This window comes from Puccinia triticina, chromosome 3A, assembly GCF_026914185.1.
Source record: "Puccinia triticina chromosome 3A, complete sequence".
Classification (NCBI taxonomy): Eukaryota; Fungi; Basidiomycota; class Pucciniomycetes; order Pucciniales; family Pucciniaceae; genus Puccinia; species Puccinia triticina.
The window spans coordinates 4986625-5013257 of record NC_070560.1 but is presented as its reverse complement, the minus strand read 5'-3'; the positions used below and the strand labels follow the sequence as shown (position 1 = coordinate 5013257).

At 43.6% G+C, this 26633-nt stretch overlaps 4 protein-coding genes across 4 annotated transcripts; 1 reads left to right on the top strand and 3 right to left on the bottom strand.

The window, feature by feature from the left end:
• Positions 1-11095: 11095 nt before the first annotated feature.
• On the bottom strand, positions 11096-12035 carry PtA15_3A547 (uncharacterized protein; the record flags this gene model as incomplete). Its single annotated transcript, XM_053167525.1, has 3 exons — positions 11096-11637; positions 11702-11890; positions 11993-12035. The coding sequence occupies 3 exons, from the start codon at positions 12033-12035 to the stop codon at positions 11096-11098; spliced, it is 774 nt and encodes a 257-aa protein (XP_053018733.1).
• A 4479-nt stretch (positions 12036-16514) lies between these two features.
• On the bottom strand, positions 16515-22368 carry PtA15_3A546 (uncharacterized protein; the record flags this gene model as incomplete). The annotated part of the gene is made up of 13 exons (XM_053167524.1): positions 16515-16967; positions 17040-17140; positions 17312-17569; positions 17638-17988; positions 18086-18193; positions 18259-18351; positions 18429-18537; positions 18705-19006; positions 19090-19413; positions 20757-21284; positions 21345-21395; positions 21470-22150; positions 22212-22368. 13 exons carry the CDS (start codon positions 22366-22368, stop codon positions 16515-16517), a joined length of 3516 nt encoding a protein of 1171 aa, XP_053018732.1.
• A 671-nt stretch (positions 22369-23039) lies between these two features.
• Positions 23040-23688, bottom strand: PtA15_3A545 (uncharacterized protein; the record flags this gene model as incomplete). Its single annotated transcript, XM_053167523.1, has 2 exons — positions 23040-23130; positions 23210-23688. 2 exons carry the CDS (start codon positions 23686-23688, stop codon positions 23040-23042), a joined length of 570 nt encoding a protein of 189 aa, XP_053018731.1.
• Positions 23689-24856: 1168 nt separating this feature from the next.
• Positions 24857-26267, top strand: PtA15_3A544 (uncharacterized protein; the record flags this gene model as incomplete). The annotated part of the gene is made up of 2 exons (XM_053167522.1): positions 24857-24910; positions 25092-26267. 2 exons carry the CDS (start codon positions 24857-24859, stop codon positions 26265-26267), a joined length of 1230 nt encoding a protein of 409 aa, XP_053018730.1.
• Positions 26268-26633: the final 366 nt, after the last annotated feature.

Genomic DNA, 26633 nt, shown 5'->3' with positions numbered 1-26633 from the left:
TGTCATTTGGGGGCCTCATCGTGTTTTTTTACCCAGAGTACCTGTCAAGGATAAAACTGACTTTTTGCTGAGTTTTTTCCTTATTTTTAACAATTATCCCCATAATTTTGCCGTCAGAACTCCAGTTTTTACATAAAAACCAATTAAATCCACTAAACAAGTACGATTTTTTCCTTGTTTTTTGACTTATTGCGCATTAGAGATAAAACCAGTAAAATATACATAAAAATTACATAAACTAAACTACCAAAAAACATATTTCTGCCGTTTTATCCCTATATTTCGACTTTAGTGTCTGCTCCCGTGCCAGCCGCTAAACTCGTCAATAACTACCCGGATACTACCAAATCCGCCAATCCGAAAACCGCGGCCGAGAAGAAACAAGCCAAGCGCACCGAGTCTCTCCCGCCCGGCTTCTTCCTTAGCCCATACCAGGAGCGACGACGACCTCGCCCGGCAACGTTACCCGCTAGGATCATCGAAAACCAATTCGACCCGAAAACCGCGGCGCTCAAATTACTCAAAGGTAAAAACCTTTCACTTACCAAACCAAGACATAAAACTAAAACCAAACTAACTAAGTCCCCTCCCGATATGGTCGATACCAGATCAGGAAAGGACCACGCAGCGAACCCTCCCCCCACCAAAAGAGGTCGAGGAAGGGGAAGCCGAGGAGGACGAGCTCGAGGTAGTCACCGAGGAACCCCCTTGAGGTCAGTCTACACACCTTCAAAAGATATAGATAGAGAGATAGACGATTCCATACTGACGTCGCTATGCCCCAGTCCTAAACAAAGCTCAACAAGACGCTATAGCGATCTTCAAAGCGACGAAGGCCGCTTATCTGAACGCGAAGAACTACGGCAAAATGGACCTACTCAAGTCGTACCTCGAGCAGGTGATCTCCTCGTTTCGAGTAGTTCAGAAATTCCTCCCGTGGAAGGAAATCTTGACGAAGCACTTGGACGGCTGGAATCCGTACACGGAGCGCAAGCACATAAAGGTGCTCGAGAACGGCAAGAAACCGGCAAAGGAAAGCAACGAGCGCGATCCGAAGAAACCGTACAAGATCCCGAAGATCGACCGATCCAAACCGGAAGCATCGGGATCGAAACCAAAACCGTACGAGAGAAAGCAGAAGAAAGGCAAAAACAAGTGGAAGGAAACGTTCCGCATGGCTCGCGTTCTGATGGAAGTGAAAGACACCATTGAGGAATAGACCGGAACGCTGACCCTATTGCATCGTCCGCTAAGTTGTTTCACATTACCAAGCCTGCCGCCTCTTCCGACCATGTCCTATTGCCTGAACCTGTTGTACCATCTGACCAAGCCCTGCCATACAAGCCTGCATTACTGACCGCTAAAGATCCTATTATTCCATCTGCTAAAGAACGTGTCATCTCCTATGCTAAAGAGCCTGTTATTTCATCGGCTACACATCCTGTTATCAAGTCCTATCCACACGAGATTGAACAACACAAGCATGATACCATTGTTAATAGTCAACCAAGTGTTAAAGACCGAGAAATCAACATTATTCCTAAACAAAAGACTAAAACAGTGCGCCAAGAAGTCCAACGCTTAAACAAGCAAGAGCAGCCTAACACACAACCCAAAGAGGCGAAAGAAATCTATAAAAAAGATAAGACAGAAAAGATAGAAGAGCTTATTGATCCCAATGAGCCCCTAGCACGTGTGGAAGATTTTTTCAATCAAATTTTGATTAAAAACATCGAACACATTGATAGTAAAATCAATGCTATCCACCTCAATGTACATGATAGCGCTTTTAAAATCAAAAACTTAGCGGAAAATGCGGTAGAAAGCGCTAAAGATATTAAAAATATTGTACCAGAGGTCAAGAAAACTACAGGAATAATACAACAAATTAGCAATATTAAATTGGGACTTGCAGATTATAATAATAAACTACAAAAAGTTACCACAGAAATTCAGACAAATGCTAAAGAAACTACAGTAATTGCCAAATTAAATGCAATACATACTGATATTAATAGATTGGATATTACCAGTAAATTGGACCAATTGAAAATAGATAGTGAGCATGAGTCAGAAAACCGTGAAACTCAAGATGAAAATATACTTGAGATAATGGACAAAGTTGATAAACTAGAACAACTTATTATACACAACAGTGACAGTATGGCAGATGAAATCATCAAAATTAATAATAAGTTTGATGAAATGCAGAGTAAACTCATGGCCAGCATGGATAACATAGCACAAAAAATTGGCCACAATACACAACTACAACCTCAAACTCAAACACCATACAAACAAGGAATGAAAGATGTACCACCACATCAATCTAGTAATCCTTTTAGAAGAATGGCAGAGGAAGAAACACCCTTGAGAAAGGAGTACACAGTCCCACCAACACCATTCTTCAAAGAACAATCATATAATCCTAGTATCCAAACTATGAGAGACAACTCTAAAGATGTACCTAGAATTAAAGATTGGCCATCATTTAGAGGTGAAGGAGAATATGATCACTTGGACTTTATCAAAACAATTGATTTGTATCAAGAAGATTTTGAATTAAGTGATTCCTCAATTACTGGAAGACTTAACAGCCTCTTCAAAGGTTGTGCCAAGCGCTGGTTTACAGACCTACGCTCAGCAAATGGCAAACAATCTTGGGAATGGTGGAAAGAAAAGATCAATAGCAAATGGGGAAGCCCAGCATGGCGCTTCAAAATTGAAAATAAATTTGATGAGAGCACATTTGATATTGAAAAAGACAATCCACTTAAATGGGTAATATCTCAGAAAGATAGGTTGAAAGCCATTTGGCCTAATTTAACAGACAATGAAGTCCACCTGAGAATCCTCAAAAAATGTGGAGGAGATCTAGAGCATGCCATTAAAAGTAGACTACCCTACAATGCAAGTACTGAAGATATTGTTAATACCTTAGAGGACATAACTACACGTACACGCATTGGCAGAAGATATAAGCCTAAATATCAAGGAGACAAAATTGAGAAAACAGAAGAGAAAAAACCATCCTCGTCAAGAGAACAGAGTTATCAGAAGGATAAGAAGTGCTACAACTGTGGTAAAATGGGCCACACTTCACCAAACTGCCCTCAACCAAAGAAAAACATTAATAATGTCAAAATAGAGGCAGAAGAGACAGCTGAAGAAAAGACCCAATCAGACACAGAGGAAACACATGATGATGGGTCATCAGTATCAGCAGGGTCCTGTAATATGATCAACATAGACATAGAAGTGGCAGAAGCGGAAACAGAGCACAATTTACCACAAGCATGGCATCCTGGACAACCTATAGGAAATATCCAGGAAGCCAGACTGATGAAAACCAAACCTACAAGAGGGAAAGGCTACACAGCTGGTAAAACCAACATTACACATATACTGTTTAATGGTAGAGAAGCAGAAATGTTACTAGACAGTGGTGCATATTGCTCAGTAGTACCTGAGACATACTTGAGAAAATTATGCCCAGACTACAAGGATATTCTTCTACCACTAGGAAAAGTAAGAATAAACAGTGCCAGTAGTACCATGAAGCCAATAGGAGTATTTGAATGCCCCATAATAATTCCTCACCCAACAGGATCAGTAAGAATGACGGTAGAATTCATTGTAATAGAGGATGCAGTAAGTAAACACTTCATCCTAGGAAATGACTACTTAAATATCTATGGCTTTGACATAACCAATAGCAGAGAAAGATACTTCACTATTGGGAATGACAATAAAAAGAAGAAATTCCTATTTAAATCCAAAGAGCCTTTACCTGTGGAACAAGTAGAAATACAGGATGAAGAAAAAGAAAGATTTGGAAGGGAACAACTAGGAGAAGCTAATTTTAATGATAAACTGAGTGTAGATCAACTATTACAGTTATGCAACATGCTGTATAGGAACAAGACAGCATTTGCATCAGATAAAGAACCACTAGGGGCAGTTATAGGCCACAAAGTGGACATTACATTAAACATTGAGCGCCCATACCCACCTTTGCTAAGGAGACCAGCCTACCCAGCAAGCCCCAGAGCAAGAGAAGAGCTTGCAAAACACTTGGATGAGCTGGTAAGGCTTAATGTCCTTAGAAAAGTAGGGCATAATGAAGAGGTGGAAATAACCACACCAGTAATTATAACCTACCACAATGGTAAATCACGTATGGTAGGAGATTTCCGTGCACTGAACACCTACACAGTCCCAGACAGATATCCTATACCAAGGATACAGGAGACTCTGACTAACCTAGCTAAAGCAAAATACATTACAAGTATGGATGCTTTGAAAGGATTTCATCAGAATGTAGTAACAGAACGTGCAAGAAAGTACCTGAGAATCATAACACATAAAGGAGTATATGAGTACCTTAGAATGCCTTTTGGAATTAAAAATGCCCCATCACATTTCCAAAGAATGATGAATACCATCTTCTGTGAAGAACCTGGACTGGGATGGCTAATTATATACATAGATGACATAATTATATGCTCTGAGACTTGGGGAGACCACATGAGCAGAATAGAACTGGTTCTTACAAAGATAATTAATGTCAATATGAAAATCTCCCTGAAGAAATGTGCATTTGGATTTGCAGAAATTAAAGCACTAGGACACGTAGTTTCAGGACTAGCATTATGCATAGACCAGAATAAAGTAGCAGCAGTGTTACAAAAACCAGCACCTACAAACAAAAAAGAAATGCAAAGCTTTCTTGGGTTTGCCAGCTACTATAGACAACACCTAGAAGGCTATGCAGCCATGGCCAAAAGCTTGTATGAGATAGATTCTAATGATACTGCCTTTGAAATGACCACAGAAAGACATATGGCATTTAATAAAATAAGAGAACATCTGACTAGAGCACCTCTATTATTAATGCCAGATTTTAAGAAACCTTTTGTATTATATGTTGATGCCTCAATGGAAGGACTAGGAGCAGCACTCCATCAATTACAAATCATCAATGATAAACCAGTGGAAGGTCCCATTTGTTTCATATCCAGACAACTCAAGAAAACTGAAGCAAGATATGGAGCAAGCCAACTAGAATGCTTATGTTTAGTCTGGGCCCTAGAGAAACTCCACTACTATCTAGATGGAAGTGTATTTGATGTCATCACAGACTGTATTGCACTAAAATCACTCATCAATTTGAAAACCTCTAACAGACATATGCTTAGATGGCAGATATCCATTCAAGTGTACAGAGGTAACATGACAATAATTCATAAAGAAGGGAGATTGCATAAAAATGCAGATGGACTCTCTAGATGGTCCCTACCAAACACACCAGATAATCCAGCCTGGGCGCCTGAAGACCCAGAGGAACTGCCAATTATGGGAATTAGCATTACTGAACTAGAAGATGAATTCTTTGACGAAATCAGAAATAGTTACAAACAAGACAAGAACTGTACATTACTAGTACAAATATTGTCCAAAACAGATTCAAAGGATGATGAACTGATTGCAGCACTAGATACAGCATGGAAGAAATCATACCAAGAAGGAAGATTTCACCTATTTGACGGTATCATCTACCATAGATCCAAACACACATGTGTACTAACAGTAATGGACAGAGTATTGATCAATACACTACTACATGAATGCCATGACAGTACATCATCTGGCCATCTATCTTCAGACAGAACAGAAGACAGAGTAAGAAACCTAGCATGGTGGCCAACATGGCAACAAGATGTAGAAACATACTGCACTACATGTGAAAGATGCCAGAGAGCAAATAAAGCAACAGGCAAAAGGTTTGGACAGATGATGAAAATAGAAGAACCCACTAGACCATGGGAAACAGTTAACATGGACTGGGTTACAGGATTACCACCTGGAGGAAAGAAAAACTATAATGCATGTCTAGTTATTGTAGACAGATTTAGTAAAACACCTATATTCTTACCATGTCACAAGGATGATACAGCTATGGACACAGCTATAATGATTTGGCAACAAGTGATTTCATGGACAGGACTATTCAAAAATATCATCAGTGACAGAGATCCCAAGTTTACATCAGATCTATGGAGAGGACTGTACCGCCTATTTGGCACTAAACTCTCTTTCTCAACAGCCTACCATCCACAAACAGATGGACTAGCAGAGAGAGTGATTCAAACCTTGGAAGACATGCTAAGGAGATTCTGTGCCTATGGATTAGAATTTGAAGACTCTGATGGATTTACTCATGACTGGGTCACATTATTACCAGCCCTAGAACTAGCATACAGAACATCAACCCATGCATCAACAGGGAAAACACCAGCTATTTTAGAGAAAGGTTGGAACCCCAGACTACCACAAGACAGCCTGAAGAAGGACTTGGTAGAAGTACATCCCACAGCAGCAAGCTTTAAAAACATGCTGGACAAAGCCAGAAAACACGCCCAACAAAGCATGGATAATGCATTTGAATACAGCAGAGAAAAATGGGACAAAAAGCATAAAGTACCCAGCTTCAAAATAGGAGATTTAGTATTAATATCAACTACAAACTTTACTAATATTAAAGGACCTAAGAAGCTTAGGAATGCATTTGTTGGCCCATTTGTAGTCAAGGCATTACATGGACCAAATGCAGTAGAAGTGGAACTATATGGAGAATTAGAAAAGAAACATCCTACATTCCCAGTAAGCTTACTAAAACACTATAATGAATCAGATGCTGAATTATTCCCTTTACGCAAGGAAATACCTGAAGCAGAAGTACCTCCACTTGAAGAGTCAGAGGAGAAGAAAATTCATAAGATCTTGAAAGACAAGAAGATCAGAGGAGAGAACGATAAATTATATCTTGTAAGATACAGGAACCCAATTCATGAAGATGAATGGCTACCAGAAAAAGACATTAAATATGCGGATAAATATCTAAGAAGATTCAAGAACTCTAAACACAAAGATTAAATTATTTCAGAATTTAACCTTTTTAGAGGGGGCGAGTGTCAGCCTTAGAGATACATCAAGTATCCAAAAGACTGCAATAACTCAGTAAATAATAATTATTATTAAATTATTATTGCAGAATCAGATTCCTCATCATAAATTAAGGGGGGTTACCCACTTGAAGTACCCCCTTATTCCTATTCCTTCATGTACTAAATGTATAAATAAGAATTGGCCACAGAAAGCGCCCAAAAATAGTATTACATACAAAAAATTAGTAAAACAATTAAAGTACATAAAATTAAACTGTTGTACAATAATGAGTAATATTACTCGTGTAAAAATACCCCGTGAAAGTATTATGTAGACTTCTACTGAAGCTCTTTCATATGACAATTGGTCATAAACATGTCATGTGACAGAGTCAGGGAAATTATTCTATTTTAATACAATTAAAATACCCACAGCCAAGCCCTTTTCACGGCTACAGCCCTGGATACTCCCATAGGGAGAAAAGGACTCAGTGTTTACGCCCACTGAAGTCCCCTCTATAAATAGAGGCCTATTTGGCCCTCAGGAAAAGATCCCCCAGACCATTCACCGCCCATAAACTGTAAGTTTGCCGTGAATATTCTCCCCTGCTACTATGGTAGCCTCTTTTCCCTTTTAAACCATCCCCTGCACGTAAAATCCACTGGATTAAACCTTTAAAATATCAAAAATCCCTTATTAGCATATTTACAAGATTTATCCTTAAAAGTAGTTGCCGCAAGACCTCCGCCTCTGACAAGCAGCCAATCAGTTTAAGCGCTTACCACCTACTTTTCTACGCCAAATTTATTCCCTGTAATTAATAATTATATATTATTAATTACATAATAAATCTTCCTCTTTTTGAAGAGTGTTTAAAACCCTTGTAGTGGCCAAATTACCACGTAACAAGTTTAGTAATTTATATTACTAGTGTTTAAATCAGCACAGTTATAGTGCTAGGGCCCAAAACCCTTATTTTGACGGGTTTTTTGCCCTAAGCTTCATAAACAGAGCTGTCAGGACCAAACTTCTCTAGGCATTCGGCAAGGTGGATAGCCATGTGGTGGTTAGGGGCAAATGGCCTTCCTTTGAATATTAGGAGACTACTTTGAAGGTAAGACTGAAGATGATGTCGATACTTGGCAATCAATTGTGAATTCATTTGCCGCTTCAAGCCAACATTAACAAGGGAAACCAAATGTCCAAATTTGTGCAAAAGACAGTTGTGCTCGGGATCCGAAGCCTTCCAGTACAGAGGGAGGACAAGCGGAAGTTGAATAGTGAAGAGAGTTCGCCACTCATCGGCTTTGAGTTTCCCATGAGAGTGTCAGCCTACGTGATGCCAAGGATATTATCCTTCTAGCTACACGTGGTGCAAAGCTAAAGATTAGAGTTATAAAACTTTAAGACAAGGTTATAAGGGATAATTCCAACGTAATTGTTGGGAATTATGGCGTAAGAAATAAGGCAATTTGGGCCAATTTGGGCCAATTTGACGTAATAAAATGAATATAATTAATTTTAAGAGGGGCCTGATAAATCAGGGGTGTTTAATCCCTCTAGAATGAAGAACTGGGGCCTGTGAACAGGTGTGGTTTAAATCCCAGAAAGAAATGGCAGAGAATCTCAAGAGAAGGGGCTTAAACTTACTAGTATAAGACCCTAGAGGCACTTGAGGTTCTTCAGGCGTGAATTTGGGCAGTTGGGGGCGCTCAGAGGAGGTAATCTTGAGGGCAGGGTGGTTACTGGGCAGCTTCAGGGCGGAAATTGGGGCTAAAAATCACAAAAGTAGGTATTTTACCTGGCAAATCACAGGCTAATGAGGCTGTTGAAGGCGGGTAAAATTCTAATAGGTAATGTAAAGCTGGGGAATCTCCTTTTGGGCGGAGAAAGGGCCCTTTTTATAGCCTAGGCAGGCCTCCAGGGGCGCCCAGGGGACATGGGGACACTTGTGGGCGCATTCTGAGGCAATTTGGTTGCGCTAGAAGGCGCTGTGGGTCGTAGGACCTTGGGGCTTGAATACAAGGGTTGCCAAGAGCCTTTTACAGAGGTTCTGCGTGGTTTTACACAAGCCTTACGCGTCATGGGGGCTGGTTTGGGGGTTCTGTGACGCTCATTTCCGTGGAAATGTGTCACAGAAGGTACTAGAACTGGCTTCTGTGCACTTGTACACGTGCAAGCAGTGCTTCATACATGTTCTGGAGGCGCTTATTAAGTGCTCCAGTTCATTTGACCCCTTCTACATATTTACTACAGTTGTAATTTACACGTAGTGAGGCTTGGGAGAAGCTGGGGCGCTTTCTAGTGTCTCCTGTGCACGTTGCAAGAGCCTTTTTCCATCTAGAATGTTTTGACATTGAATGACGTGGTAATTACATCTTGTTTGGTGATTAATTACATGTGTACAAGACATATAACACATGTAATATTGCTATTGGGGCGTATTCTGGCCCATTCTTACTTACTGGTAACCTGAGCGCTTTGGTTGCGGGCTAGTTTATGCATTATGCATATATGTACACTAGGAGCGCGGGCTTGAGCTCTAGGCAACAGAGCACGCGGGCTTGGGTGCACCACGCAACAAATAAAGCCATCTTTTAAACTATACACAACACCTCAGTTACGTCACTGAAAATGGGTGTAAATATATGTACTTGTATATATATGTGCATACAAGTGCATCCACGCGGGGCGTGATGCACTTGTGCAAACTTTGAAGTTAGTTTACACAAGGAAGGGATAATAATTAAGGGTACTTGTAAGTGAGGTACCCTAGGTTATTTTACCCGTAGAATAAGAATCTTCTATAATATTTCACATATTAATTACATAAAGCTGAGTAATTAATTTTTTATATATGTATTTAATGTTTTTTGCGTAGTTTTACATATGTAAGAGTAATAATGTCTCTTTCATATGTAACACTACTTTTTATGGTTTTATTTGTATTATTTCTATGTCACGGTGGCTCTGCCATAGTAGCCAGCTGACAGAGAGGCTCTGCCTAATGCAGGCAATGCCTGTTTAATCCAGGATGGAACGTTGATCCGAGGGAGTAGACGATTAATCAAGGCCAATGCCCGCGAGTCAATGAATATTTGGTTGTCTGAGAGGGGCATCCAATCACCGGACCATCCGTCTTCAGGCAGATCTGGAGTAAAATCTTTGCCATTGGATGAATCTACTTCTTTGTCAAGACTTTCATTAAATAGCCAACAAAGATTGAGTTTGTGCTCTTCTTCATCGGTCTCTGGTATGATAGGCGCCACAAACGGAGGAGCAGATTGAGTTGCATCAAGAAGTAGGTCAACAAGCTCTGTGGTACTTACGCCTTTAGGTTCAGGTTCATCCTCTACATCTGACATCGCCCAGAACCGTTTGCAGTGCCACTTGAGTAGACCAAGTATCAGGTTATGCATAGAATCAACTGTATGCATAGATACTATGTCCCAATATTCGAGTTCCAGAAGAGATGAATACCGTAGTCCGTGCTTATCGAAAATGGCATCTTTCTCTTTGACAGATGTAGCATTCAAAGATTTAGTGGCCCAATAGCAATGTTCTGATATAGTTAGCCGCGGCCAACTTGACAGGTCGAAATTGGTTATTTCGTCTTTGGTAAGTAAGCAACGTGAGCACATGTGAGCGGAGCTTGCTGATGAAAACCCTAGAGCACGTCGGGTTGCTGGGATATTGGCTAGAAAATTCAGCAGTGCACCGTATATGTGACGGCCTTTTGGACAGTTGTACGTTCTAGAGAGTACAAGACCTGGATCCCAAAGGACTTTGAGCTGCTGGACAAGGGGTCGAAGTATCCAGTTTGTTTGCTCAAGCAAGGGTTCATGGGGTCCAGGGGCAATACCCGCCACGTATATGTTTTCAGGGAGATACCTCAGCTCAACAGGAAGACTGAGGCAAATCAAGACAAGGAAGGTGATGGAAGCATGCTTTCCAGATTGACGATTTCCAAAGGCGTTGATTGCGTCGGTGTAGAGACAAAATGTCAAGTTATTACTTGATGCCGTGAAATTTCGCCCATCGGGACCCACAAATTGTTTCCAACCTTGTGAATCGTGGATATCGTGGACTGGCACTTGAGGATCAAAGGCGGTTTGGGAGCGGATAGCCACCTGGTCAAGTGCATCCTCTATGTGAGCATGAGAGAATAATTTGGCAATCCAGGCGTGAAGATCCTGGAATCCGTAGGTACGAATTGGTAGGTATTGGTCCCACGTGTTCTGAATAACGGAGAGTTGCATACAGGCGAATCAGATGGTGTCTTCGATACTGGCGAGGTTGAACTATCTGAGATGGGCTGGATACAATCCACGGTTGGCAACTGGTGCAAACATCGCAGCGGGGTGTCGGGTAGGATGGGATACATTGCAAAACATTTTTTGCAACAGAGAAGTCGGGTTAGAACCGGATCCAGATTGAGCCACGCAACGATTGTCTCGATGCGTTGCGGTATCTCTTGAATAACGAGCAGGTCGGGATGCGCAAGTTCATTGATTAGGTGGGGCGTCAAAGAGCGGCTTATTATCAGCTTTTGGAGATCTCTTTGAGATTTGAGAAACCACGAAACAACATTGCTGGAGCATTGGTTGAAGATGGAAAGGATCGCAGCCACAATCGCAGTATGGACGACGGATGGGTTTGATGACTTGAGTGAAAGCGAGAAAAATTGACCTAGCAATCCAGCAAGATGGGTCAGGATATTTCGGCCCCCACTCGGGAAGATAAAATAACATACTGCAATCGTAAGCCACGGGTGATTGTGTTTGGTTCTGGGATGATGAGGACGCATTCGGTGGCAGAGGCGGTGAAGGAATAGGGCTGTCAAATGCCAGTGAGAGCGATTCCAAACCTCGGACCGGATTGGTTTTGCCTGTGTCAACGTGAGTCGGGATGTCGAGGCTGGCAATCTGAGCTTTCCGATCGGCTAATCAATGATTCTTGACTGTATTGCGGGTTAGCACAACACCAAGACGAGATTGTCCTTCGGAGTCTATGTAATGGTGTGAGAAACATCCATAGGTCTGACATTGACAGATTTCCTTGAGTTGACTGGTTTTCTTTGGTGGCATAGCAGTGTATTAATAAGGAAAAAAGGGCCGCCCCAGATAGAATTGATTGTGGTGCAGGAGGTGCGGGTGACAGAGGCGATGAGCAAGCGTCAGGAAAAATGAGGCTACATGTACATACATATGCACATGTTTTATACTATTGGACATTTATGTAGCTTGTACGTATCTGCAAATGTATGTATGTAATCATGTACGCATTTTTACCTTCATGATTCCTCACCGCCGTGTCCGCAGCTGATCAATCTCAAAGTGCCGTAACACAAGCTCCTAGATTCACCCGATCCTAGCCATTCAAAGGTGCTAATTGGGCTATCCTTTTTCACAAGTCTTGCCCTCCTAATCCCTCACCTCACGCCCGGCTCATCTGATTGTTCCTTTTTGTTAAGTCTTTCCAGTACCCTTGGCTGCGGCTATGCTCATTTTTTGTTTATGTTCACTGATTTCATGTTTACTTTCATCTGTTTCTTTGTTTGGGTTTTTTCTTTCCAAAAAGCAACCTCTACTAAGCAACAGTACTATCATTTTCTACTAAACAGTGCAGTATTTCAGTCTTGGGGATTGAAAATGTGCTTCAGATCGCAGTTAGCCTAGGGATTATAAAAGCAACGTTCAAGGGTGTTCGTGTGGTTCTTGGTTGCCAGTTCAATTACAATGACTGTTTATGTATCCGACTGCTTGGGAGCGGAGTTCAGCCAACCGACTGTAGTACGAGACATGGGCATAAGGGTCAATGGTATGTATCAAGGAAATCAGCTGTGCGCGAGTGATGTCTAAAGTGGTATGGGGTTATGTGTAGAATAAATCATGTCAGCAAAGCTGAAGCAAAACGGTGGATGTAAAACAAGCTATATACCTCGACCTATGTGTTGGGCTGCCAGAGCACGGAGTTCAGTGTTTGGAGTGCAATGCAAAATACGAGCATCAGGATTGATGTGATAAATGAGGCTTATCAGCTGATGTCGTGCAAGGGGCGTTGCCATGGTTGAATTCAGCCTGATTGGTCTAAATCTGCAAGGGCAAGCAAGAGATGTGGTAAAATTTCAGTTTACGCGTGTCAATAGTGGGGCATTATTACTAAGGCTTCTAAAACTTGCCACAAGAATCAGTTAGGGATTTATTGGTTGAATACGGATAGGATGGAAGAACCTTGGCTGAAGTGGGGCACTTTGAACGCTGGGCCACATCATATATGTTCCACAACGTTCAACATAGACCATGGGGAAAGTCTCGCAGTGGGGACTAAGGTTTCTAAGGCGCTCAGAGCATCACACCCTTGGGACAGGGGCTCGAAGGTGGTCTGTTTATAGATATCTGCGTCATAGGGGTTGCTAGCATAAGCTCAACCAGAGATAGATTAGGATAAAACAGACAATTTTTTGTGTATTATCAAATAATAGAAGGAGGGAAAGGAATCAAGACAGCGGTGATTTTTCAATCTGATGAAATTGTTTGTTTGATTGATGAATACGTGATTGACCGGATAGATAGCCAGCCGCCCAAAGCCGAAGTAGAGGCAGTGAAGCGTGGTCCAAAGTAGGTGAACCAGGGTCAATGGCATAAATCAACCACGTTAGCGTATGTTGGGGGGCTGAAGCAGTATGCGGATACATTAAACTGAGTGTCAGAAAAGTTCAAGTAAGGGGTTGGATGGCAAGACATATTGCTATACCTTGGATTATAAGTGAGAATGCCAGACGTCAAACTTCAGAATACAAAGCAAGGTTTGGAATATAAATGTAAGGATTGATTGCGTAGATGACTTTGGCAACCTCATCGAAATCCATTGTGTTTGGACTAACTTTGCTAAAAAGACCTCCTACGCAGACAATAGGATTGGTGACACAAATAGCTGAGGAGGAATACCGCGATGTTCCGATGGGTGGTGGGCACCATTGCAATGCCTGTCCATTTATAAGGAGCGATAAAGAAATGAGAGCAATATTTACTACATATTCTCTTGAAGTTCTGGAGCACTTGGAGCATCATGGGGATACTTACAAGCTCGGTGCATTTCCAGTTTGACTGCTCGCTGGACCCAACATTTGTCCATCACGAGCTTGGTGCGGCTCGTAATCGCAAAAAACTGCATAATTGTATATACTCGTCACTGCTGCGTAGATCACACCTGACCTGTCAATGTATGTACCGTGAAAGAAGCCATTGTATCTGGAATCTATCTATAACTACAACTCACCGCAGATCACAACGCAAGAACCCAATCAACCGGAAAGACTTCAACCGACCAGATGACTGTTCGTGGGCGCGTTCAATGAGCACATGGTTACAATTTGAGGCGTGGAAAGAAGTGGCGTGCAAGGGAGATCAAAAACTTACATGGGTAAAAACGGTTATGGTTTGCGACTTGACCAACCGGTTTTGATTGGCGAAGGCCCAAGCACCCCCTTGCTCAGGTAATCATCCGTTTGTTTGGGAAGGGAAGGACCCACAGTCCCGCAGCAGGGCACCTATGACCCTCCCGCCGCAAAGAATATATGTACATATATGTGTAGTTTCTTCCGAGTAACAAAACCCACTGCATCACAAAATTTCAACAATTCAACTGCATCAGGAGCTTAGAGCCATCACAATTTTTAGAGTGTAACAAGCCAGCTTACATCATATGCATATATAAAACAGATAATGAAATTATGTGTGGAGGAAACAAATCCGCATCAGACAGAAAAAATACATCAAGGCTGGTTTAAGATCTTTGAATAGAAACCTAAGGCAGGCTTAACACTGGGTTGCAGACTTGTCATTTCTACTTGAGACAAACTTTCTAACCATTTTGGATCATAAAAATCACACGGAAGATGAGGTGGAGGACCGATGTTGCTTGTAGAGGCTTCAGCAGAGCGCTTTCAAATGGCTGGCATGGGACCAGTGCGCTTCTTGGGGCAAGATTTAGCTTTGTGAATTCTCAAATCGTCAAGAGTCTTCATGAGATCATCTACGGCAGGATTGCGTCAGTAGTACTTACACACTGTGCAACGCTTTGGATTGGCACTTGTGAATACTGGCTTTTTGGGTTCTAACTGAGGGGGTGATGTGTTGATGGTCATATCATCGCTACCAATAGAACTTGCGTCAATATCCATTTCTTCATCTGATTTGGGTTCCGTTTTGTCTTCACTACAGCAGGCTTGCACGATTGGCAAAAGCCCCTTGAGTCTAAGGTCAACTACAATTGTACTGGCGCGGAGCTGACGCAACTGACAGATCAAGGGTGTCAGTGAAATATTGTTACAGGGTAAAACATGTATACTAACTTTATTGACTCAAGTAATCTGACGGTGTGGTGATCCAGATCTGTTGCGCGCAACAAAACTGCCAAAACCTCAACTCAAAGCCTACAATACTAGCATATGATAGAATATTATTAAAGAAATAGATTCTAAATACAAACTTAACCCTAGTCACTCACTTCAACTACCCAGCTAGCTCTTTTAGTTTAGAAGTTAGTTACAATTATAGGTTTAGTATAGGCCATACCCAGGTGGAAATTCATATAAATCATAAAAGGCATGCATATATAGAAGAGTATAGTTAGATTTACTAGTTAGGCAGGCCTCCACCATTAGCTCAGATCACCTCACGCAACCTGCGCGTTGGAAACTGCATCGACTAGGCCTCCACTCAACAACTCAACAGATTTGCACGGACCTTACATCGATGCATGCGGTCAGAAAGCCTCCACTTTGGCAGTGCAACCAACCTAGGTGGACTTTGCCTTAAAAAGTACAAATCACACATGGTCATGCGGAACATCAGTTTAAGTTATGCACCCCTTGCAGAAGGCAGTGCAATCCACAGGGTCACCACCAGCAGAAATGCCTTGAGTGCAGCCCTCACCAGCAAAAATAACTCAGAAAAGAATATATAAGGAGGCCCTCCTCCCACCATTTTTCCATCATCACCCAGGCACCCCAGCTCAGTGGTCACCAGTCATCATTTTTCCATCATCACGGAAGACACAGTCATCATACATTAACATAGAAATCTCCTACCACACTCCATCATCATTTCCCTCTGCTGAAACCATTAAAAACCCAACAAAACATATTCTCACTTGATTATATTCTTTGCCCATCTTGCCATATAGAGGTTGTATACGCATCTTGTACTTGTTAAAACTGATCTAGGTCTGATAGAGACTACTACATACAAGTTTTCTCCGTCATAAAAGTCACGCCACAACAATAAATAAATTTGTTGTCAGAATTCTGTAGTATAATAGAGGGGCAGGTCTTTCAAACCACCCGTAACAGTAGTATTACTTAGCTGGAATATCATATTGTTATTTCCCCCTCAAAGGACTGCCAAACCATCCCAAAGGAGTTCTCACAACGGGCACGTTGAGCTGCGCGTTGGGTGATTTCAGGTGTTTGAGAGCGTTGTTTTCGATATCTTATAATTAATCAATGAAGTATGCACAGTTAGGATTACGAAAGTCTTTTTGTGACTTGTCAATGAGGATGCTTACGGCTTCTGCCATCTGTGAACGACATGATTGCGGATTGCATCTTGAATTGTTGTGCGGCTATACTGATCCAAACTAATCCCAGAATACTCGCCTCTTTTGACCAATTGGATGAATGTTTTGATAGCCAAGTTCCAAAGAAAAGAATTTTGTGGGCTGCCCCACGGTTTGGCCAGATCTGGACGAAATGAAGAAACTCCGTAGCGATCCATCTCCCAGCGGAGAAATTTGAGTGTTGAGAGCGTCGCATTAGCATGACCAGGTCCATCTGGGTAAGGGAAGGGTGAATCATCAGTTCCTCCATTGGATTCAATAGTACTGCACCCGGAATCTTCTGAGTTCGACTCCGGATGGTCAACCCATTTTTGTGCTTCAGCTTTGGAGAGGGGCGGTGGGATCTTTTGCTTGGTCTTAAGACCAAACAAGGTGCGTACATGCATCCTAACCAACTCCTACAAACCAAGTACAAATCAGCAATTGGGGACGGAGGGGATGGATTCCAAACTTATTGCCCTTGGACTTACAGCAAGGCGGCCGCCCCGAGGAGTCTTCTGAGAAGTTGTAAGCTTGGCTGGCTGGCAAGAACGTGTATCACTGCCACCTTGGAGGTTGACTTCCGTGAGCTCTACAAGTCGATTTAGTACAGGGGTGACGCTGTCGATTCAATCAAGTAACTTCTGTTGGAAGCACTCGGAATTGGTTGCTTGAATTGTGAGCAGTTGGTTGTTCTTTTTTTGAAGCTTGGTGGTTAGCTGAAGATATTCTGACAGCTGTGTTGTTTTGGCTGTAGTAGTACCCATACTGTACAGTGTAGGTGTTGCGTTGGGAGAGGCATTCAAGTCAGCAGGCTCTGATGGATCGCCATACTGATGAGGTGGATCTTTTGACAGTCTCCAATCCATTGGTTCACTTTGTGCGACCGTAGACTCGCAGGGTTCCTTGAGAATTGGTTGAGGTGAGTCCACGTCCATCGGTAGTTGATCATCCGCGTTAGAACATGGTGTGCTCACACCTTCCTGAAGATGGGCACAATTTCGAATCTTTAGAGGTTGGTCTGAATAAACTAGGGGTTAATAAATTGATAATGGTTGTCTGGAAACCGTATAGTTTCAAAACACTTACTACGATTGACATAGGAATCACATAGCAATATCAATTTATTCCTTGACAAGCTTCCAGTACTTGTTGAGAAAGGTTCCAAGAGCTCTCGAAGCTCATCATTCAAGAACTGCTCAAATACACACCGCGGTGTCGAAGCAATTGTGGCCTCGGAGATGACTTGTGGCTGATTCGGTTCATTGGGCGCAGTTGATGGGATCGGCTTATCAGAATTCGACTGCTTCTTGGCTTGATCTTCAGATTTGCAGAACCTTGTATATATCTTGACGAGGATTTCCTTCTTGTCCCAACCTTTGTGAGGAACATTGTGCTGCTTGAGAATTTCCAAGATTTGTTTTTTTGTGAGCAGATGACCTGTAACAAATCGACCCGCAGTCAGATGCCTATCTTGACTCTGAGGTAGACCAGCAGTCTGGAACCTATCTTGAGGTATATACAATAAGAAACAAACCAGGAGTCCAAACTGGCATATCAGGTGCACCCGACAAGCTTGTGTTGTGGGCACCTTGCGATTCTGATACCTCATCCTCTCCTCCTGGATTCAATAAGTCACTGGCGCCTAGATGAATGAAAGACACCACTTGGTCATCATCCTGAAGAAAAAATACTTCGGGTAACACCTACTTTGCGGGGAGTCAGAATCAGCAGGGGGGGCGCGGGCGACACTTGATCTGGATATCCTGCTTTGTTCAGAAGCATTTTCTGACGCAGCAAGCTCTGAACACACGTTGCCAGCCACACCAAAACCGATAAATCAGCAACTCAAATAAATAAAATGTGTTATAAACGTGTACCATCAATGTCTTGAGACTTGGGTGAGTAATCAGGATCAGAATCTTGCTGGTGGTTTGATTTGCCGGCGGAAAGATGAGTGGACTCAGAATTGGGGCTATTGAGTGACAGCTGGTCATCATCGAAGTTGGAATTTTTGAGGGATTTCTTTGAAACAGTAGATTGCCCATCGCCAGCCAAGGACACCGGAGAGCAAGGTGGAAGAAGATGAACAAGGTAATTGCCTGCAGATAGTTGGACGGGAGGGCCCGTCGGGGGAGTTCGGACGAAAGGACTACCTTGGTTAAGTCAATTGGGTTTTGGATTTGGTACCTCAGGTGTTGGCTGCGCTGATTCAGGCAAAAGCTGGCGGATAACATCAAGTTCATCATTACTTGAGGAGTCGCTATGATTGTCGATAACATCGAGTTCATTGTTTGTGGAGTTGCCATGATTGCTCGAAAAATTGCCACCATATTTTCTTTCTTCGTCGCAATTAAGGGATTCGCCAAGACAGTTAATACTATTGCTGTGAGAGGATTGGGTTGAATGTATATGAGTAGAACCGGGTGGGAGTTGCTGCGTACTTGGGTGCATTCCACTTTCTGAATTTTTTGGAGATAAAGTCAATATCGAACTAGAGGTGCGACAAGACTGAGATGTTTTTTGGAAGGAGGAACTTACGTGATAAATACGCATGCACTTCAGATAATCGAGAATCTTCCAAATGAGCGCGGGATTCGTTCAAATTTCTTTTGTCTACACTTTGATCTACATCCATATCTGATTTTCGGGGATCTTCTAAAGGACCCGGCAAATTAGCAGAACTGGAACTGCCCTCGACACCATTGAAGTTTTGCTCCTGAGTGGTCACTGGCAGACGCCGTTCGATCTGAAGAGGTTCGATTTCAATAGGATGAAAGCGGCAGGGCTCTGGGTTGATTTGGATAGGAGTGATATGGCGGGTCTCCGCGGCAGGACAAAGATCCATTGGAAAACTGGCAGGAGCTGCTTAGTATGACGCATGTAAATGAACAGAATCCATCAGCGGCTCTATTCCAATTGGGAGAAGTCAAGGAACCTCACCAGAAGAATCAATATTGAGTCTGACTTCATGAGCGCCTTGAATGTTGAGCTGAGAGTTTGTAGGAATTCACAGAACTAAGAGCATTGTATTTCTTGATTAGAGAGGTCTATCTGGCATATCCAGAGACTTAGAGAAAGAAATACAAAGAGAGAAATAAAAGGTACCTAAGAGCGGATCTTGACCGACTCTGGTATGGGCAATGCAGCTGGAATCACGTGTTCGTGATTCGGACGGAAGCGTCTGTTTGATTCAGTTAAGATCGAACGGCAGAGCGCTCAACACAGGCCGATTCGACTCGCGAGACTTCCGGAGCTGATGGTATCTGCTTCATCATTAAGCTCACGGTAAGATCTCTGCTTGAGTTTGTTAGGCTCTACAGCGAAGTACTTACCACCTGTGGTGGGTTCAGTTATTCTGTCGCTGAGGCTGGGACCTTTGCGGTCTGGGTTGGCGTCGGTAGCAAGCGTGCTGTAACAGAGAAGAGTTCCTGTCAGCACTGCTTGACCTAGCTGTGACGATACCGCAATTCTCTTACCTTGTTGATGGTTGAGTTTGCTGGTATCGCTGAGGCACTTCGTCGTTTGATGACGTGGCTAGTTGGGAGCAGAGGATTAGCGTTAGCTTAATCCTTCTGCCTGGGAGCATCATGCATATGCATGTGCCTGAGGGAAGCGCGGACTCACCGATCCCCCTTGCGGGGTTAGGGTTCTGTTCCTTGCGCGACCTGTGCTCTGGGCCCAAGCCCGAGTCTTGACAGAGTTACAGGAGCTTAGAATTATGCTGGGATTTTGTGGCAATGACGCCATCGGAATGGTAGAAGCTTGTGAGGGTTGCTGCGGTTGAGCCTTTGTTGATAGGAATTCGGAAGATGAATAGCATGCTGAACAAGCACGATTGTGAAGCCTCGGGACTTTTCCAGGTCTTTCGACATTGACCTGCAAGCATAGGCTATTATACATCTTGATCTGGGAACAACAACCCCTAACGCACCCGACGCCATAGTTATCAAGTATGGATTTTAGCTGTTCAAGCAATATCTCATTTACCGCTGATATCGAAAACAGAGAAAGTAAGTGGCTGTTTTGAATTCTAAGATCAAGAAAACCTCACCTGGTAAGTTGAGTCCTGCAGTGGACCATTTCCGCTTGCCTAATACAGATACACCTTTCGCCCCCATCCCCCAAAGGAAAATAATCATGATAATAATAAATAAATTGAAAATTATTAGTTTGAAAGGTTGTACTCAACCAAGTTCAAGACTTACAGGGAGTGTTCAGGAACTCTGAAAACACATTTGTTGTTGGAAGAGTGCCAACAGTTCTGATTGAAGTCTCGCCAACATGATTAAAAGCAGACAGTTGAGTCGAGTGGTGGCTTGCCGGAAGAGCATCACAGGCGTTGGTTGAACCTAATCCGACAGCGTTGAGTCCTTCCTTAGCATTGAATGTATTCTGCACACGCTGTTTTCCTTTGTCCAGCTTCACCTTTGGCTCTTGACTCTTGTGATCAGTGCTCGAGGATGATGTGCAGTCGGCAAGGCTGGCCGGTGACAGATCTTTGCCAGAGCTGAAATGATTATTGCAGTTGGAATTTGGTGCTGGAGGCCGTTTGTTGAGGGTAGCCAAGGGTTCACCGTCACTGGAAGTGTTGTCGTTGTGGTGATTGAAATCTTGTTTGGGGGATTTGGGATGAGCATCGTTCGAGCTCTGGTCCGTTCGGTTGTGCGTATTGAATACTGGCTCGACGTCATCACTCATGATCCTGGGCTGTTTAATTGATCTCTCTGGATTCGCTATAAAGGAACAAGCATGAGTATTCTATGGGTGTCAACGTAAATCACGAAAACTTCTACCTGGATTAGGGTCCACATTTGACCATTTACGCTTGCCTAGCACAGAATCGGCTTTGGAAGAAGATCTGAAGTCAGTACTCATCACAAACTGGATTTCCCTGGAATGCAACTGAAAAACGGCTTACCAATGGTGTTGAGAGCATCTGTAAAAGGGGAATGAGTTATTCTTGGGCCAGCCTTGACATGGCCCAGTGTTGGGAGATCTCTAGAGTCCACTCTTTTTGGCTGGGGAAGGCTCGCCAAAGGGACATCCGTGCTTGAATCGTTGTCGTCATCTTGGTTGGGTGTACCGGGTAAGACGCGCGCTTCAACATGGCCCAATGTCGGGAGATCTCTAGAGTCCGCTCTTTTTGGCTGGGGAAGGCTCGCCAAAGGGACATCCGTGCTTGAATTGTCATCGTCATCTTGGGTGGATGTACCGGGTAAGACGCGCGCTTTGACAAGGCCTAATGTCAGGAGATCAGCGTCCCTGCTTCTGCTGGAAGGCGGTCTTTGCAAGCTAGAGTCAAGTTGATGTTTGGTAGTGGCGGTTTTTCGATCAACAGTTTTGTTTGTGCAACATTGTTTCTTCCAGACCGCAGACAACCAATCCTCGTTTTCAAAGTTTTGAGCCCTTTTTCGTTTTTTTTGTGTGGACCCAGTCGGAACCTCAGTGTATACGTTGTTTCGCAAGTGTGATTGACCTTGCTTCTTGGCAACTAGAATGTTGTAATTATCAACCAACGTCTTCCGTTTAGCCTGCGAGATGTTGACGCCGTAGTGTTTCAATATTGGTCGTAGATCAACCACTCGCAGCTGATCTGACGCTGTAATGGGTACATATGTTAGATGATCAAGTAGAATGTGCCTGAAAAGTAAAATACCCACGTTTCCATATACCATGTTCGCAGTCGTCCAGTAGTTTGGAAATAAAGGCTTCCTGCGACTGGGAGACCGATTTTGCTGCGGATTGGTTGATTTGTTTCCTACAAGCGCTGGTTAGTCTGAGTCGACGAGGGCTAACGAGTGTACTTCTGCTAGGCATGTGGCGCAAAATATGTTTTAGCGGCGATTAATGTGGCACAAAATATTTTTAGCGGCAATTAATGTGGCACAAAATATTTTTCAGCTGCGATCAAGGAGGATGGAGCTTGGTGATGAGACACAGAGGGAGTAAATGTATGTATGTATGTATGTATGATGCTGATTGTTACGACTTCATGAGATATAAATATGTACACAGCAATATTTGTAGGATTGATATGTACACATGCGACGTCCCTGTGAGATGATGTCAGGTTGTTTTTATGTAAATTATGTAGCATGCGCGCAGCTCAGCAAAACTCAATCTTGTGGCTTGCTTATTTATCCGTCACCACGGGCCTTGGTGCCGGACTGAACGCGCACCTGCATGTACAGTTGACACCGGCTGCAATGACTTGGAATAAGATTCAGTGGCACCCACTCTGTGCTCTTCACCGGTGGTGATCTTATTTGTGATCTTGTAGGGAGGAGTCTCGACGGCTGGGTCATTGACCATTGGCTGGGTTTAGGTACAAAGCGTAGAGAATGATCATGTATATGAAGCAAGGGGAAGCCCCCAAATTTGGGGCTCCGGGGGGGGGAGCCACCTAGCGGTCAGGCTGAGAGAAGGGTCCAATATGTAATGTACGCGGAAAGGTTGAATTTTGTGTTCGCTGACTTCAGCTACAGCGGTCAAATGATGGTCCACTCTCCACCCTGATAATCTCCAGCACCTGCTTCCTCCCGACGAATCAAGACCCAACCGTTGAACGAAGTTGCCGACCTGATACATGGACCATAAATTAACTGGATGCTCGCATTGCAAGTGTGTCACCAGCCTGAAAAAAATCAAACGAGCTTACTTTTGGAGATTACCTGATCCAGGACTTCTGCCCATGGCCTGAAGCTTGTACGTGTCTTTTTCGATTGGTGATTCGGGCAACGCAACTTTCATGTTGATAATCTCGTAAAGGTAAGCCACTGATCGACCGTAGGTGCTGATTGCGACGAGTAATTTTCCTACTTCTTGCTGATGTTTGGCGTGACTCTGTTGCTCGATTTGACCAAATACTTTGCCGTTTTGAAGCCAATCTTCGAAGTCTTCTCTAGCGTGCCCGCGAGCCATCTCTTTCAGTAAGTCCAATTTCTCTTCAAACAATTTTACTCGGAAGTCATATTTGGCTAGTAGTATTTTTTCTTCAAGGTTTGATAGGACGTGAGGCATTAGGAGAAAACTCCGCATGTACCAAGCTACAGTCCAAAGATCGTCTTCTTGGATGGCTTGATGGATTCGACTGAAGGCCGTTAAACGTTTTTCGCTCTGGCTTCGCACCAACGCCATGTCAGTTTTCAATCACTGCTACGAATGTGCGGAGGTGAACAGGCTGATCGGAACAAAATGATTGCCAAATCCCCACAGGTTTGTCTGCAATCAAGCTTAGTCCGTGTCCAAATCTAGCCAGCCAATCTGACGTTTTTGTGTAAGTTTTAGCGATGCTGACATGTAGGCCCACTCCTACAAGTAGGATCTGACAGTCGAACTCGCATGATCTTATGGGTGGGTCGGAGTCTGCGCGCAAACGGCGTGGTCTCTATTCACAACGGTCTGAAATTCTAAAGGAAAAACATGTCAGTTGCTGCTTTGGTAATCACGTCAACGTAAATACACCATCTGTTGCTGACCTACTACATCTTTAGATGAAAACAATCAAAATTAAGCAATTCTGCAAGATCTCGACAGGCTTGCTGCATTTGCACTGCCACCTACTGCCGAGATGACAAGAAGTATTTACATAAATACGTATGCATTTCCATTCAATATCTTTCCGGTTTACAAACATGGGCCCAAGTTTCACGTCACCATCGAATGAATGCTAGATGCATTGATGATTGGACGGTGTTAGACGGTGATCAGGCGTGGGCCAGGCTGGCGCAAAGCTCAGGATTTGGATGAGCCCCAAGTCGACCAACAATACGGCTGGTGAAGCATTGTCTATATGTAAGGTGCCTATTGGGACCACGCTGTGGCAATATCCCTTCACCCCTCTCTGATGGTTGCCTTATTTTTATCGATTGCATCTTGCATATTGTTACTATACACGTCAAAGTCTTCTCTATCCACCGTATTCACCCCACAGTACCAATACCTGACATTCTTGGCCCCCATCTGCGTGTGTTGTCTGACTTCCTTCCAGCGCGGATTTTATTTTTCCGTCATCCTGTTCAGCATAGCTGCCTCCACCCTGTTTCACCAGCATCAACAAGTGTTTACCGCCTTTCTGCATCTAACTCTGACATCTGCGGTATTGTGCTCTTGGTCAGAAAAGCCCGTTTTGTTTTGTTTTCTGGTTGTGATCCTTTCCTTTGCCCTTGTTGCGGTAGTCCATTTGCTTAACTGAAGTACGATATCGAGATGGTTGAAGCCCCATTCGACCCTTACGCCAAGCATGTTCGAGGCCCTCAACTGAAGGACTACATCTATAGAACTGACCCAAGCGCTGTTATACCAAATGGTACTAAGGTCGATGCAATCCGTGATATGGCAGCTGAATGTATGCATCGAGGTATGATACTTCTTTTTGTCATCCATCATTTATTTACATACTTAATTCATGCAACACATCATTCATTTACGATTTCAAAGATCAGGCAACTTCTTCAAATTATAAACCCTCTCGCACTAACCCAGAACCAGGCAAGCATTAAATTCATGTACCCACCTTAATGATGACTTCTCTCACAAAGAATTTTCATGCCTTAGGTCCCAGGAGGTCTGGCACTGGAAGATCGAGTACTCCCGCCGTAACCTCTGGTTCAAAGCCAAAGAAGACGACATCCTCTAACAAGACGCCTTCAAAGAAATCCAGCAAGCTGGCCCCAAAAGCCAAGTCACCTCCAACTCCTCCCAAGCCGAAGCCCCGAAAATCCACTGTCCCCAAACGCAAAGCTTCGGCGAGAATTCTTGATTCCAACGACGAACAAGAAAGTGGTGTTGGTGAAGTTGCGCAAAGCAATGCCGTTTCGATTGACTCCGAGTCAGAAACGTCCAACTCATCAGTAGCTGTTCCTGTCACCCGCAAGCCTACAGTTCAACTTGGCCCCACTCGTCGACACGTCAGATCAATCGCGCCCACTGTTCCCCCAAATCGGCTACCTTCACAAGCAGCACCAGCGGTGTCATTTGTCAACCCCAATCCCAATGTCATCAATAATCCCCGCTCAGCGACTGCGCCGACAAGCCGCTTGATTCATCCTTTCCCTTCCAGTGCTGCTCATCCTTGCCAACCATTGCATGATCATAGCATTAACCGCACAAAAGGTCGCGACATCTCACAAACAAAACGCCCAGCTGTCCCCCCAACTTCTTTCCATGATCTCAAAGTTCACTCAGGTCCTGGTTCCCACAATCCCAAAGCTCACTTGTCTCCTAGTTCCCATAATCCCAAAGTTCACTCGGCTCCTGGTTTGCCAGCTGTTTACCTCTCAAAAAACACTCAGAGGCCAGGTCCCTCCAAAACCGATTCAGCTCCTCCCAACTCGTGCACAAAATCCAATTCCAATCCCATTCAAAGCCTCAGCATCAACGAATGTCGACGCCTGTCCCGGCTGGTCAATCATCGGCTGCAGTTCTTGCAGTCTGAGCATCGAACCAGACTCGAAGAATTACGCCCAAGCAAGCTCCAATCCTCAACTTTCCGCATGCCTCCAGCAGAGAGCAAAACGGAACCGTGTTGGTATACTGCGTTTTCCCAGCACGCAAAACAGGAAGAGCAACGCACTATCCACTCTTTGATTCCATTTCGGCTGTCTTCTTGGTGGCTTCCTGTAACGGATGCTGAAGTACCCAAACCACAATATTATGGCTACGAACTTGAATCAACAATGCCCCACGAACCCTCTCTGTTAGAAGCAATAAATTAAGAATCTCAACCGCGCCAATTATGGCTCTCTCTGGCAGAAATTCCAGGGCAACCACCTCACCAAGGTACGTTTGTGCACATCTTGGGTGCACCATTGTTTTAATTTAAGGATTTGACCGTTTTTCTTCATGCGTTATGCAGATAGTGAACCACTTGCCCCATTGTATCAAGCGAATGGTTTGACTCCAGCTGAAGACCTCTCTCAACCCGCGGCAATCCCAACAGTTGTGGATATTATGAGAAGCATGGCCGATTTTCAGCAACATGCGTTGTCTTTGCTAACTGAAGCTCAGAATCGTAATTGCCCCGACGGCTCTTCTACCCCCGTTTCCAAGCCCACTAATCCTGCAACCAGCAGACAACAACC